The sequence below is a fragment of the Penicillium bovifimosum genome (genome assembly GCF_028826915.1).
Source record: "Penicillium bovifimosum strain IBT 22155 chromosome Unknown utg000001l_segment0_segment0, whole genome shotgun sequence".
In the NCBI taxonomy this organism is placed as follows: Eukaryota; Fungi; Ascomycota; class Eurotiomycetes; order Eurotiales; family Aspergillaceae; genus Penicillium; species Penicillium bovifimosum.
In genome coordinates, this window is record NW_026622710.1 from 1,799,167 (window position 1) to 1,814,351 (window position 15,185).

General features: G+C 50.7%; 6 protein-coding genes across 6 annotated transcripts; 2 read left to right on the forward strand and 4 right to left on the reverse strand.

Moving 5' to 3' along the window:
• Positions 1 to 303: 303 nt before the first annotated feature.
• N7515_000681 (uncharacterized protein) lies at positions 304 to 2,187 on the forward strand (the record flags this gene model as incomplete). Its single annotated transcript, XM_056661425.1, has 2 exons — positions 304 to 1,219; positions 1,286 to 2,187. 2 exons carry the CDS (start codon positions 304 to 306, stop codon positions 2,185 to 2,187), a joined length of 1,818 nt encoding a protein of 605 aa, XP_056526591.1.
• Positions 2,188 to 3,252: 1,065 nt separating this feature from the next.
• Positions 3,253 to 3,963, forward strand: N7515_000682 (MARVEL domain-containing protein; the record flags this gene model as incomplete). The annotated part of the gene is made up of 1 exon (XM_056661426.1): positions 3,253 to 3,963. The coding sequence occupies one exon, from the start codon at positions 3,253 to 3,255 to the stop codon at positions 3,961 to 3,963; it is 711 nt and encodes a 236-aa protein (XP_056526592.1).
• Positions 3,964 to 4,515: 552 nt separating this feature from the next.
• On the reverse strand, positions 4,516 to 6,256 carry N7515_000683 (uncharacterized protein; the record flags this gene model as incomplete). The annotated part of the gene is made up of 2 exons (XM_056661427.1): positions 4,516 to 6,089; positions 6,148 to 6,256. The coding sequence occupies 2 exons, from the start codon at positions 6,254 to 6,256 to the stop codon at positions 4,516 to 4,518; spliced, it is 1,683 nt and encodes a 560-aa protein (XP_056526593.1).
• Positions 6,257 to 8,794: 2,538 nt separating this feature from the next.
• N7515_000684 (uncharacterized protein) lies at positions 8,795 to 8,977 on the reverse strand (the record flags this gene model as incomplete). Its single annotated transcript, XM_056661428.1, has 1 exon — positions 8,795 to 8,977. The coding sequence occupies one exon, from the start codon at positions 8,975 to 8,977 to the stop codon at positions 8,795 to 8,797; it is 183 nt and encodes a 60-aa protein (XP_056526594.1).
• Positions 8,978 to 11,772: 2,795 nt separating this feature from the next.
• Positions 11,773 to 12,321, reverse strand: N7515_000685 (uncharacterized protein; the record flags this gene model as incomplete). Its single annotated transcript, XM_056661429.1, has 2 exons — positions 11,773 to 11,949; positions 12,169 to 12,321. 2 exons carry the CDS (start codon positions 12,319 to 12,321, stop codon positions 11,773 to 11,775), a joined length of 330 nt encoding a protein of 109 aa, XP_056526595.1.
• Positions 12,322 to 13,983: 1,662 nt separating this feature from the next.
• Positions 13,984 to 14,790, reverse strand: N7515_000686 (HNH endonuclease family protein; the record flags this gene model as incomplete). Its single annotated transcript, XM_056661430.1, has 4 exons — positions 13,984 to 14,096; positions 14,173 to 14,311; positions 14,364 to 14,535; positions 14,591 to 14,790. 4 exons carry the CDS (start codon positions 14,788 to 14,790, stop codon positions 13,984 to 13,986), a joined length of 624 nt encoding a protein of 207 aa, XP_056526596.1.
• Between the last annotated feature and the right edge of the window lie 395 nt (positions 14,791 to 15,185).

The window sequence follows — 15,185 nt, forward strand, 5'->3', positions numbered from 1 at the left end:
TATTCGTGTCCCCGGGATTGTGGACAGCAGAACGCTGGCTGGGATTGGGTTCGACTTTCATGTACATGTTGACCCCTGTGGCTGTCTGCTTCTTGGGAGAGTGCTGTCGATGGATAAAAGCTCATGGTTGTGAAATACAGATATTGAAGACACTACCTCCCAATTCGACTCTCAAAGCGACCCCCCGACTTTTGGATTGTTGGCTCCTTCGGGACAGAACCGGTGGCGGGGATTAAACCGGGCTGAACGAACGGGCTGAACGAACGGGCTGTGATACTGTGTCGATAGCATCGTCGGTGATTGATGGCGAGATTGGAGAGCGTTCATGATGACAGCTACATTGAGTATGTCTGCTCAGGGACACCTGGTCTTGATCTGGAAAGCCCTTCGGGATTGAGATCTACTAGTTACTCAGTTACTGACGAGTGCCATGTAGACGGGGCATTCAACTCGGCCCCTGATACACCGTCGACCATCTATCCTGATCGTCTGATTCGGCCTCTACCTAGACGGACCCTCCGTTCTCGCCTATCGTCCGATGCCGCCGACACTATCTTTTATCCTCCCACGCCCCCGGCGTCTCAGATCTTTTATGGTGTCTCTGCGGAATCCGAAGAAGCGATGAATGAGTCCAAGGTCTATGTGCAGCAGACCGTGGAGACCGACTTGTCAGCAGAGGTTGACGCCCATAATTTTGAGGCAGCAGTAGAGCTGGAGAGCGGTGATGAAGATGGCCCGGTAGCGGTTCGGAGAAATGGTGGACTCCGGCGGTCTTCACTATCGCCTTCTGCGTCCAGCAACTCTCACTCTCACTCTCACTCTTTTCCACATGACACACCCCAAACAAAATCTTCAACTGGTGACGGATACGACGCGTTCGAGAATACGAATAACAAGAAAAAGCGAAAAATACCTACACCTGGCAATCTAGGTGGCCATCACTCTGCTTTGTCCCCGGAGTTCGCCAGTATGGGATTGAGAAACTCGACCCCCGCACCGGCACCTGCCCCAAGTGAACCCCCCGGCACATACTATGGAACTGGCAGTCCTGCATCGCCCGTACAGAGTGGCATCTCAGGCTCTGGGAGAGGTCGGTTGGGACGTCCTACTGTTCGTAGCAGTAGCAGGAACCCGTTGTCGCCCAATGCTCAGAACGGTTGGATGATGGCCCGGACCCCACCTCGACGAGATGGGTTTATGTCCTCCCCTGGCCCTTCCGGTATTCACTTCCCCACTTTCCGTTCTTGTTTACATTTGTTTTGTTTTTCTTACTGACTTCTCTCAGTTGAATCTGCATCTGATCAGGGAATTATCTCCACGGCAATCGCAAATGCAACTCTCTCCTCCCCACCTCGTGGTCCCAGCAACGTTAGCCTGCTTGACAAAGAAAATATCACTCCCACCAAGACGCAATTTACCTTCACGTGTGAATCCGACTCATCGAAGGGTATGGCGATGCAACGAAACCACTCGATCCCTTATCGTTCCCCCACTTCACCCCTCGGCTCGGCAAGCCAGAAACCGCGGGGTTTCTCCACACAAGGCACGCAGACTAGCCCTAGCATGGCTGCCTCGATGAATCAGCAAGGTGCACCCAGTATGCAGCCGCCTGCTCCAGGTGGCGAGCAAACCCCAGCGGTCCCTAAGAAAAAACGTTCTCCGGGTAGTATCTACGCAATGTCTGCCCGTCAACGTAAGATACAGCAGCAATACACCAACACACTACATCCCCCGAGCCCGGAAGACATTTGGATCTGTGAATTTTGTGAATATGAGAGCATCTTTGGACGCCCACCGGAAGCTCTGATCCGACAATACGAGATGAAAGACCGGAAAGAACGCAAGAGGCTGGCGGAGAAGAAGCGCCTTTTGGAGAAGGCAAAGATGAAGGGTCGCAAGACTAAGAAGGCCACCAAGAACGCTTCGAAGAATGCTTCACAGCAGCCTTACCAGCAGGGATACGACCGTGCTTCGGTGGACCACTCTTCTGGTGGTGGTTCAGGGCTTCCCGATGATGATTACCAAGGACACGAGTACGATGATGAACATTCGCCAATTCCGCCTTCTGCTCCTGCATCCCCCACCGACCTCAAACCTCCGCTACCTTCTGGAAATCATCCTAAGATTGCGGCGTCTGCTCCAGGAATCAAAGGTGCTGCCGATTCCGGGGCCAGTCGACCCGCATAAGCTGCCTACCGCGTTCCCCATAGGTGTCTTTGGCGTCTCATTGCATTTGTTTTCTCGGGGTTGACTTGGTACTTGGTTGTCTTTGATCGGTGTTAGCAGGTTTTGCATGGAAGGAAATCCCTACTCAACAGCATGTTGGAATGGCGACCAAATTCATTGGACAGAGGTTCTGGTTGGGTCATCTTTGTAATTGTAATGTCCATAAGCGATGTGCATGTTCTAAAAATGTTCTGAATCCGATGTGAAATGAGTCAAATCCGTTCTTCCAAGTATGGGAGTAGTAGACTATAGACCGAGGCTGGACTGGACATCTTCATTAAGCTATGCTACTGTGTACTAAAATTGGAGTCCTGCGATTTGATTGGATCTCGAGCAAGCGCCGCATACCCCCAAGTCAACCTCAAACTCGGGTTGGCGCGCGCGAACTGGAGCTCCTTAGTACCCCACCAATATCGTCAGTTCTGCAGTTCTGCAGAAATTGGCTTAATGCTTGTCTAGGGAGACTTGGCATTCTATTTCGGTCTCCCGAGATGTTTCATCCTCGCATCTCCCTTCGACTGTCTTTGGATCTAACGAACACAGCGGAGACCAGGGCGAACCGCGCAGGATAAAAAGAAGCTACGTTTGTTTCATCTTGGGCAGATGCCAGAAAATAGCAACATTGGTCTTTGTTGAGCCAGTCCTGACGAAGATGCCTGAGAATAGGACTTGTTCTATAAAGAAGAGCCGGGGCATGTCACAATGTGTCCCTGGAACCAGACTCGTTCTTTCTTTCTGTCCATTCTTTCATTCTTGCCTTATTAGGCTGCTATTCTTATTCAATTCTTCTTTCAATACGTCAGACAACCTTCCTTTCTTACTTCTACACAGTATAACTATACGATCTCGAACTTACGCTTCATATTCCTCTTCTTTCGGCACTGGTCTGCCATATTCAACCTTCGAACCACTCATCTCATACTCTCATACTCTCATTCCATTCTCTGAACATAATACATACCTGCGCTGTGCGCAACACTTGGAATCAAAGCATCCATCAATCCAACCAAAAAACCACAGAACAAAATGTCCTTCGTCGCCATCAAACTCCTCAAACTGGGCTACAACCAAGCGAAGAAGCACAAAGCCAAAAAAGAAGCCCAAAAGTACCAAGATGCCCCCTACAATCCCACCTACCCCCAAGAACAACACCCAATGACCAGCTACCCAACCGGCGCCGCCCCAGGCACAACCATCCACTTCAACGAACCCAAACCCGCCTCGAAACCCGCCTTCATGGCCCTCTCCGCCCTCCGCTTCCTCCAATTCGTCTTCGGCCTAACTGTCATAGGCCTCTACGGCCGCGACGTCCACCACGACCACGCGCACGCCGACACCTGGCATGCGAAATGGGTCTACGCTCTCATCGTGGCGTTCCTGGCTACTGTCACTGCGGCTGTGCATCTTATTGTACCATTTGTTATGCGCAAGGCAAAGGCGAATGCTGCTACAGGACCGGGTCTGCTGCTGCCGCAGTTCGTGTGGGAGACTGTTGTTACGGTGCTTTGGCTGGTGCTTTTTGGCATCTTTGGGAAGATGTATATTGGTGTCCATGGTGGCAAGGGGTCGGAGGGGCTTGGGGATGGGGAGAAGATTACGCGTATGAGACATGCGGTTTGGGTTGATGTTATTAATCTGGCGTTTTGGGTTGTTAGTGGTGCTTGGGTTCTGGTTAGGTGGTTGAAGAGTCGGAGGGTTGGGGGTGAGGTTGATGCTGAGAAGGCTGAGAAGATTTGATGTGGGTTTGAGGGCTTGCTTTGATGGTGAGCTTGCTATGCCTTGATGGTATGGCTACCTAGATGGTACATGCATTGTTTCGTTCTTTTCTATTCGACACTTGGGCTCTGGAGTCCGGGTGTCTAGGACTTTGCCCGGTTTCATGGCGTTCTGTTAGTGCATTACAATCAAAGCTCTACGATTTCCTTTCCAGAGGAATCTAGTATTCTTGATTTGACTGTTTGAATAGCTCATTTCATGTTGATTGATTTTTGTAGTCTTGTTGCTACATAATTGATATCTGTACTCAGTCGCTGTCAAAATCCTAAGATAGAGAACAGCGAATAACCCGAATCGGGTGTTGGGGATATGATCATAGATCATCACCCACTGAGCGACACATTGTTATTTTCGGTAAGCCGATGGGATTTTGGTGTTTTTATCATGATGACATACATGCCCGAGGCACGGTAGCATAGTAATGTACAGTGTGTGATGAGCTGGAGAAGTGGAGGGGAGAATATTCATCTCATCCCAGTAGGGATCCACCTTTGATAACCCAGCAGTCAACAATCACAGTTTCTGATCCTGGATCGCAGACGACAGCAACGAATCCCTTCTGGCAGTACGAACAGGCTGCTTAGCAGTCGACAGAGTCTGAGTCCCATCAGGAGTCTCCCGCTGCACGATATTCTCAAACGGCTGGGTAATCGGCAAGGTCGCATCAATCGCATCGATATCGGTCCAATCATCCTCAACCTCAGTAGTCCGGAACCTCGGTCCACCAGGAACATCGACATGACTCTGCAACACACCAAACGAAGGCTTGACCTTGCTTATCTGCTCAGGACTTAACATCTTATGTCGAAGAGACGACGCCCGCGGAAACGGCTCCACCTTCTTCGCATCCTTGACATCCTCCGCGACAGCCGGCTCGTTGATAAATTCATCGAAGAGCGGGACGGAAGGTCTGCCGGGCTGCTTAGGCTCAGGAGCGAGCTCGCGTCCCAGGTCACGCACGACCTGGTCATCTTCATCGCGGAAACTGAGATGCTGTAGCAAACCCAGTTCGACGTAACTGTCTTCGTTAACGGTTTCGAACCTCTCGGTTTGGGTGGTTGGCTCGGAGCGTCGACGGGATGCGGTTGTGGCTTTTGGGATAGTAGTTTGGGACGACTTGCGTCGGTTGAATACGGGACGGCGGCGTGCACCACGGCCGTTGCGCGTGGGGGTTTTCTTTGGGTTCTGGCGGGTTGAGACGCCTGGGATAGAGATCGGCGCGGACATGGGAATCGGTGGTGTCTTGGAACCTTGGCGGCTTGCGTTGTCTGGGATGGTGGTCGGCTGGGCCATGAGACTCGGTGCTGTCTTCTCGCCCTGGTGGCTTGCGTCGTCTGGCATGGAGGTTGGCTCAGCCATGAGCCCCGATGGTGCGTTCCCGCCCTGGCGGCTTGCGTTGTCTGGCATGGAGGTTGGCTCCGCCATGAGCCCCGATGGTGCGTTCTCGCCCTGGTGGCTTGCGTTGTCTGACATGAAGGTTGGCTCCGCCATGAGCCCCGATGGTGCGTTCCCGCCCTGGCGGCTTGCGTTGTCTGGCATGGAGGTTGGCTCCGCCATGAGCCCCGATGGTGCGTTCTCGTCCTGGTGGCTTGCGTTGTCTGGCATGGAGGTTGGCTCCGCCATGAGCCCCGATGGTGCGTTCTCGCCCTGGTGGCTTGCGTTGTCTGACATGAAGGTTGACTTGGCCGTGAGACCGGGAGACTTGGGGCTCAGGTAGCCTGCGGTAGTCGGGAATTTGTCGGAGGGAGAAGACATGATTGGGGTTGGCGAGTTTGTGGGGTCAAGTGTTATTTTGGCCCCGATGGACGTGTCGACGAGGAGACGTGTTGTTCTATGTGGGACAATGGGGAAAGAGTTTATGTTTACGTTCGCTTTGTCGTCCGTTGTGGACGTCGCCGGCGGCAACCTCACATCGACGGTCACAGTTTCAGTCGACGGCGCCGGCGCTTTTATGCGCAGGATGAGACGGTCAAGAGTATGCGTGTTCAAGCGATACAAGAGTTCTTGGGCACCCCAGATCCGCCAGAAAAGATGCTCTAGGCGACGTTCAGTCTCGTCTTTGCTGGCCAGATATGAGGTTGAGTAGGCTGTTCGTGGCTGTTAGTTGATCATCCCGCAGCCAACGCCAGAGCGGGTTGATCCTACCTTGCCAAAGATTCTTGTAATCTCCAATACTTAGTGTCTCCTGTCGCAATTCATCCCCGCAAGCCATTTTGGTCATGGTGACTAGACCATGAGACAGCTTTGGTTCCATCTTTGATTTTGGGCGAGCGCCGAGCTTAGTCGGGATGACTCTGGGTGTTCAAGTTGGGCACGAAACCAGAGACGAGCGGCGACCTGAGAAAAGAGAATCACGGAGGGGTGCACTCAATCAATGTTGCTGAATGCCGCATGGACAGTACTGGTGTCAATCCCCAGCTCGCATTCATCCTTTGTTTCTTTGTACACAAATGAGAACACTTTGGGCGAGGCAAAAAATTGATCAAAAGAGAGAACCTCGACTCTTCAGATCAGCGGATCTTCCTTGGCTTGGGTGTTTATTTTCGATATAACGCCGTACTACTCGAGTGGCGAGTCGAAACTGTCAAACTGCAAGGAATCAAGAGACTGTAGAGGTGAAGCTAAAGTATCACATCAGTTGAAGCCTTCAATCATCCTGAATTGGTTTATGTGCACAAGGGAGGAATATGGTCTCGTCTACTCCACACTCCAGAAGAAGGGAAAATGTCAAGCAAGAATTGAGACAGTACCTGAGACAATGAAAATGAGCAATGTACCCCAGGGTCCCCTTGCCTGCATCCAGGTGGGGAGAATCCCCCTTAGTTTCTAGATTGGAGATTGGACTGAAAAAGATCGAGCCCTAATTTTCCCTCCGAAACCTCATGCAAGATGAGATCAAAGTGATCTTAAGCTTGATTAAAGTCCTGTCATCTCCGGATCACGGGACGGGCCGGGAATGGGCTCGTGAGGTTGGGGTATTGGAGACGTTGAGACTTGAGTCGCAATTTCGAAATCTGGAGAACTGTTGGAAGATCACCGCTATTTCGATGTGATATAGAAAATGCCTAATGTATGTATTGCGGATAAAAGGAAGACAGGTCGGAAAAAGCATCCCCATCAATGCGTCATTAACATTCCATATTGCGCGTCCTTTGCAGGGGAGTCATAGAGAACAGCCCTATCGGCGACCGAGTTGCCCAATGTGGCACAGTCTTAGGAAATTCGTAGAAAATCAAGGAGTTGTGCCGATGTGACATTCAAACCCCAGTTACCCCTTGTTTTCGGTGTATCCAATAATTTTCAATAAAGAGGAAGCATGCATACCTATCCCAGCGGTATGCGGAGAAAAGCTGGGGGAGCGGATGATTGGCCCGCGGGCGATTTCTCCAGGTTCTCCACTGTTTCTCTGCAAATCCGCAAACGATCTAGAAGGCTTTAGGTCGTGGATTTCTGCATTTAGATCTTAGCTTGGAATACGTTAACGTTATGTGCCTCGTTATCATTAATAGATACTGTTCGCGTGAGTTGGGGCTAGTTTAACTAGGTTCTATTTAGGCAATGGATCGGGTAACCTGCTTTGGACGATCCGTCACATCTTATGGAAATACGGCACAGATGATAGATCAATAGAGAAAGCACTGTAGGTATTGTGACAATGGCAATATCTGCTGAAATAACAGAGTCCGATTCGACGAGATAGCTAAGCTGGGGAGAGAAGAGAATAGAAAAACAAGAAGAGACGCGAGACAAAAGAATAAATACATCTCTGTCTCCAGTCGAACTCCTGATCCCTGACTCCTGCCAAATTATCAATCGTCTGGACGCCACAGACGCCATCCTATACGCTCAAACTGTGATGAAAGAGCATTTCGACAAGGCCCACAAGCCACTAGACATGAAAGTCGGTGATTTGGCCTACGTGCGGCTGCATAAAGGCTATAACGTACCCAGCAAGCTCCATCACAAATTCGGTGCGCAGAGAACAGGGCCTTTCAAGGTGACGGCCATTCACAGGAATGCATACGAGCTCGCTTTACCCCCAAGCTGGGCAATTCACCCAGTGATTTCTAGCGAGCACCTAGAACCACATCTAGCCGGTGAAGACGGATATGATCGCCAATTGCAAGTGGAATTGCGACAACCAACCGACAGCGCCGACGGAGACTGGCACATGATGAGCCACATCGTGGACGCCAAAGTCCGAGGCAAGGGAAAACGCGAAACATTTGAGCTGAACCCAACTTGGTTAGGCAGGTCATGTGAGCATTACCCAGCGAATCATGTTTCGTCTGAGCATGCTGAGGTAAAACTATCTGTAATCTGGGAATTGATACATCCACAACAAAAAAATTGATACTGCCACAACACTATTAGGTCAGCACCCGTTGGCCAATAAGCATCCAGCACCGGGCAATTCCAAACAGCTACTACCTAACTACCCAGTACAGTACTATATGCCAACAAATTCATGCAGTACTACTATACAACAATAGATTTCCCCACCAGTGACCAAACTAAGGCCTTAGGGCATAGGGCATGTCCTGATAGTATGCCCTATTTCACCACAATTAGACCATTTTGGAGGCGCCTTTTGCTTCCTTCCACCGCTCCTCGCTGCCGCTGCCGCTACTATTACCAGTGGCCGCTGTAGCCACCCGGGGGGAGCGCCGAGGTTCAGGAATTCGAGGGTCTAATAACGGTAAAACAGCTGTATTATCGGCCGAATCAGCGATTCTCCAAAAGGGGTGGATATCCGATAGTGGAATTGACTGGCGATTCGCCATCAACGCTGCTATACGATGCTTGCATGGAAGGCCCATTGACCCAGTCCAGGCAGCTGCTCCCGGGTGTTGAAGGTCCCTTCAGGTGGCGGAAGCATCGTAGGTGTTGCTGTAGTGGCCTCCGCTGCTGCAGTGGCAGTGGGTATCGCAGTAGCTGACGCACTGGCAGGAGCACTGGCCGAAGCAGTGGGCATGGTAAAAAGGAAGGCTAGTAGGAGCTTGAGAAAGAAAAAATACAATGAATTTGATGCTTATCTAGATAATAGCAAGAGGTTGCTAACTTGCTATAGTAGCTGTTTGGAATTGCCCGGTGCTGGATGCTTATTGGCCAACGGGTGCTGACCTAATAATGTTGTGGCAGTATCAATTTTTTTGTTGTGGATGTATCAATTCCCTGTAATCTGTGTTCTATCGTACATGTGATGTCTCAGGCACCCAGGCATCCGACTTCTGGCGAGTAATGTGTCTTCTTGCGTCGTTCAACCTTAATTCGGTGTGCTTGCTTTGCGGCGTTGCGCAAATGGCCTTTGTACTTTGTGGCGCCAGGAAGCTGTTTGTGCTCAATGCGATCATCCCAGGCGCTGAGAACTGTAGGCCATCGCCCGCGGTCGCTTCATATCCTTGCGTCCGGCCTTCTCAATATCTAGCTGAGGCTTGATAGAAGTGCACATGCTGCCCAAATATTCTTGGTGGAGGAAGTAGATGAGTTCATGAGAACATGAGCGGCTTGTTCAAGCGGTCATCCATCTTGGAAGGAATACTGTCCGTTGGTGGAGGATTCTTGAAATCCAGAAGATCCTTGGTGTGCCAATTCCTACCGATCCAGGCTCTTAGGCACAATTTGAGCGGCCATCACAGATTTCTTGTCGAGAAAGCCGCCAATAACATGACACCAGGCTCCATCCTAGGCTCCTAGCTATCAACAGTAGAATAGTACCTGTCGACATCTTTCTCAAACTCAGATTGAAGTCTGGCTCTCTGTTTCCCTTCAGCTGAGTATGCAAGGTAGTATAGGTCGACCGTTGTGCAGGAGGCTTTGGAAAGCTCTGGGCAATGATCATTTTGTACACCCTTGTTGTTAACCGATGAAGAAATTGTTAAATCGATGGATCACCACAGACGGGTAAGGTTGGTGGATGGAATTCAGCTGACAAGAGAAGGGGATGGCAGCCATGTAGGACCCATATTGGCACACCCATATTCGCACCATCCTACCCCTAGGGCGCGACCATCCAACGGACCCTTTTCGAGCGGCCAGCATTAATCTTCTCCATTGCATGTCTGTGCCACCTTCCCGTATATCGGCGAGGCCGGGGCTTTCACGATGATGAAAAGATGTCGTTTAGAGACATTGAGTGGTGGCGTAGATCAGCTAAGCTCTAAATGGGAGCACCAGATCACTCTGGTGGAGTGGCTAGGCTCAGGCCTCGCCACTCCCACATTTCAGTGCCTCGGACAGAAAGAAATGGTAGAAGAAGGGACGACGACATAGGAGGCTCATTTGACAGAATCGGTTGGCGTGCTTGCTTTCATCGACCTGCTTCACTCGGGGCCATTTTGAGCTAGATGCCAATGGGAGCGACCACACTTGCGAGAGAAAGTGAGATAAAGTGAGAGAAACACGCTTCTGATGATAGCGGAAGATTTGAATTATAGGACATGACGGATGCGGCAAAATAGGCAGTCCATGGCAAAAGTCGATGACCGCAGAGTGTCTCAAGACGACGAGATGAGAAAACTCTTGGAATCCGTAGTCCTCGTCATGGCATGTCTGGCATGTCTCTTAACCATTTTCCGGGTTGTGGAATGTTTTTGGATCGAAGGACGGAAGAAGACAGACAGACGGCGGAAGATGTGGGTGACCGTGAGATGGTATGAGAGTCCTAGTCCCCGCCATGGCATGTTTCTGTGCCCCCTTCTCGGGTCACCATTCTGGATTTCCGAAACCGACATTCATTTTCTGATAGACTGACGGCATGGATCCATAGCTCGAGCCTAATCACACGCTCATCAGCATTGCCATCAAGGAGATCCGCTATCATACTGATGATGCGCGTTATAGTTGTGTTGAAGGTACAGAGGGAGATGCTCCGGGACGATGGTGAAAGATGTCGATCAGACAAAGTGAGGAGGGTTGAGTATGAAGTAGTAAGAGGAAGAAGAAGATGATTGAAAGAAAGAATTTATTGTGGGAGAAAAGAGGGAAGAGAGAAGAACCTGGAATCAGCTATTTATGGTTGGAGGCAAACAACTAAAACCGCAGCACACAAATGCAAACAAAATTGGTGCACATCATCCATATGATCAACCTTGGAACCGTGGTACGGTCAGTGATTAGTACATGTACTGTAGAGATATCCATACCTAGTTCCATTCGGCTTATCCACATATACGCGACTACTTCACATGAGCACAGGTAGGTACCGGCAACGTTGATTCATGTATTTCCAGGCATTCCGGTGTATAGACTTGCTTGAAAAGAGCCACATTGCCCAGCATTGCCAGCAAGTTGCGCCTGTTAGCCTATATGTAATTCTTGAATGATCCGCGATCTGGGTGTAGCGGAGCCTAGTACACCTATACCCATCTTTATTCCAATCGACATATCCGCGGTACCGGTAGCGATGCCTGCTACTTTAGTCGGATGCTTTGTATGGCGTTGCCTATAGCCGGAGTAAGAAAGGTACCATGTCGTTATTATTGAGGCTGATTGTTGGCTGCGTTATTTGTCGTCCACTCCTGCCCGAATTGAGAACCTCACTATCACCAGCCGCACACCAGCCGCACACCAGCCGCTCAGCGCAGCCGCAATGGTCAGGGTTTAAACAGAAGTCCCCTCGCGCATCTCAATAAACATTACCATCCATTTTCCCACACAGCACGCATCTCCTCCCATCCATTATGACGTCCGCATCACCAAACCCAATTCGTGCATCATCCATCAACCTCATTGATCCCATCTCCAAATCCAGCATGTCGATGCTGAGCCTCAAAGCCCGTCTCTTCGATCAAGTGCGTGGTTTTCATCGACCATTGTAACGACGTCGCCCTCTTCGTCATGGGCAATGCAGTCTTGACTGCGTCCCAGCTCGCCATCTTCATCGTGGAGCTCCGGGCCCATGTCACGGTCATCTGGCTCGTCGGGCAATGTGTTCCTCCGTGACTGCTACCCCGGCGATCTCACACTCTTCCCAGCAGGGGTCATGACCAACGTGCTCCGTCGCCTAGTACGACTGCCCATGACCCAGTTCGACTAGAGATGCTTCTACACCAAGCGCGACGTGCGCTGGCTCCAATACCAATATCTCCAGTCCATGTCTCGCTTAGTATAGAAGCATCCCTAGGCGAACTCGGTCACGGGGGGTTATCCTTGGTGAGGGAGCACGTCGGTCATGAGCCCGGCTGGGAAGTACGTGAGGTCGCTGAAGCAGCAGACGTGGAGTAACCCATTGCCGGCGAACCAGATGACGGCCACATGGATCTGGGGGTCCCTGATGAAGCCGGCGAGCTGGGAGACAGTCAAGTCTGCGTTGCCCATGATGAAGAGGGCAACGTCGGTGCAATGATCTATGAAAGCCCAACTCATAGTCTAAGAGACTGGCTTTGAGCTCAGTATCAACACGGTGGATTCGGAGATGGCATCAATGGGGTTGATGTATGATGCACGACTTGAGTTTGGTGATGCGGACATCGGGATGGATGGGAGGAGATGCGTGCCGTGTGGGAAAATGGATGTAACAATGCGGGCTCTCGTGCAATTTATGCTTAAAGTTGCAGCTGGAATTGGCAGCATGGTCAAAGTTCCCGTGAAGCATCATCGACTTGAGATGCCACGGTGAAAATGAAATGACTTCAAGTGCACGGTGCACCCCTTCCTGGGACTATGCAATATCACGTGCGTTGTCAGGAAAGGCTCGAATCAGGACCTTCAAGCGTGGCTTGACCAGGCTTGAAATATCTCTTTGCGCATTCAGAATATCCGGCTAGCTGCAGATATCATATGCTGACCGGGTTTGCATAGGGCCGCATAGCGTTTGGACTAAGGCACGTTGCCTGCGAGCATTGACTAGAAGGCATAATGCCATAAAGCACTTGGTCAGTACAATGTTTGTTAAGCGGCATTCAAAAAGATCATGCACTCGCAAAGCTGTGAGGCAGCAAGGCAGCGAGCCTGTGAGATGGAGTGCAGTAGGTAGGGCTTGAATGACCGGGCTGGACTTACGTTGATCCGAAGTACCTCACGAAAGCATAAGGAAGTCTAACGGCATCGCATCCAGTTTCATAAGTGGGACTTTCACACGGACAGGGCCTGGACCTTGCAGTGTCAAAGAATCAAAAGTGCGAAGAGTTGAAGATGAGAAGAGGTGCAGGTGGGAAGTTCAAATGGATTGTCTCAGCAGCAGCTATTTGAGTCAACATACTGCCCAGAGCGGTTGGCGGACCGGAATTACCTTAGTCCGGGGGTACATACTCCCCCGGTCATTGGACTCGGGCCAAAGGCGTCCCGGATCAAAATTATCCCGTCCCAGTATCTACCAACTCCAATGAGAGGGCGGTGGACATCACTGAGGAAGCTCTGACCTGGTTGCGACTTGCGATGATACCCATGGGCCATGGGCCATCCCTACTGCACACATGTCACATCTGCCCAGGGCTTCCCGCCTTGGCCCTTGCAGTGCAGCAGTTTCTGAAAAAGCCTGAGCTCACTGCTTGTCGTCAATGATGGATTCCTATTTTCTGTACTGTGTATTGCTTCGCTAACGCTCAGCAATGAACCGTTTCTTCAGTATGATTCCCTTCAGTTTTGAATAGGTCTCATGACGTCCGGGCGTCCGCTGGAGTCTGGACGATGACCCCTGCTAGTGCTACATACTGTCTCCTGTGCTGCAGTCCTCCCACCGTCCTGTCTGCGACGCCAGACGGTCAGACCGCCATCGCGCTCTTCCCACTTCAATATCAACCACAACCTTTACCATGGACATCGACAGATGGCTACATGGGAATGATGATAGTTACTGGAAGTGCTATTCGTTCACTCCGTTCAATGTAATCGCGAATCACAATACCAGATGGACGGTATCAGTTGTAAAACTGTTCCCCTAGCTCATTCCACATGCCGAATAATATTTCAAAAAGAAAAGCACGAACCATCAGTGAGAGAAGCTCACAAAATAGAGCAACGGCTGATGTGGTAAATAGTTCAACAAGTAGCCAGCATGTCAGTAAGAGCTGCCTTTTCGTCCGCGGTGATGGTGAGCTTATAGACCGACTTGACCCTCACCCACATACTGGCATACGTGCAGTAATACAATTCTGTTTCGAGGTCAGCAATCTATGTACTGACAATGCATGCACGCAGCATGCACGTCATCGCAGACCACCGACGTACTCAGAGGAGGCTTCCAGTCTTCCGGGCCTTTGTCGCCCTTCGACTGATTTACATTGTCGGTGACTGCTAAAAGCTGAGGATTAGTCAAATCATTGGCGAAGGCCTGACGAGCGTCGGTCGTCCATTTGGAAGCGCCGGACTAATGATAATGATTAACACACTGCCACGATCACCAGCATGCCATAACCTACCTTCCATGCATTGGATAATGGAACCACATGATCGATATCGACATCACTTGCAGCTGTCCAGGTCCCGCCATCATACGGGGAAACCCAGGTACCACTGGTAGATGCGCAGGCATCATCCGTCACGACGTTTGTTCCATCTCGTTTGAGGATTGTTTCGCGTGTGTTGCATTTCCTATCACCATACGTTTGTAAATTACCCAGCAGCCGTTATAGTTGGATTGACCGACCCGCTTATGGTAATCCAGTGCGGAAATAGGTCACGATCGTAACCCGTCTGCGATCCTTGTGCAGCAACGGTCAGGCCTGCGAGCTCACTCTTGGCTGCCGAGCCAGATGGAATCCCGGGTGGAGAGGGAGCGGGCAAGGCTGCGCTGAGGAAAGGGTGCAAAGCAAATACCAGTAGCCAGGCGCTGCGAGAGATGCCCATCTTGCTTGGCTTTAACGAAGAGTCACTCAAAAGTACGCTTCAGATGAGTTCTGATTCCAATCCCAGGGGCGGAATGCGTCGAGTAAACAACCCCCCGATCAAAAATGTAAAAATTAACCAAAGCCATGCAACTATTGAAGCCGTGGATTTTATATTCGCCCTTGAGCCGGATAATCCCCATCCCCTCATTGAATCAACACTCATTTACCCCGACCAGATCTCCCGCATGCATTGTAACATCGGTCCCCGAGTCTTGGCCCGGTGCTTGGCGTTGCACGTTGAAGAATGATTGGCGTTCCCTTAGCTAGCATGCAGTGTCACTGATAACAAACACGCCATTGGCCCTGGAATCATGTGCAACAAACCACTTCTGCCGTTGCGGAGTTCCTCAAGTC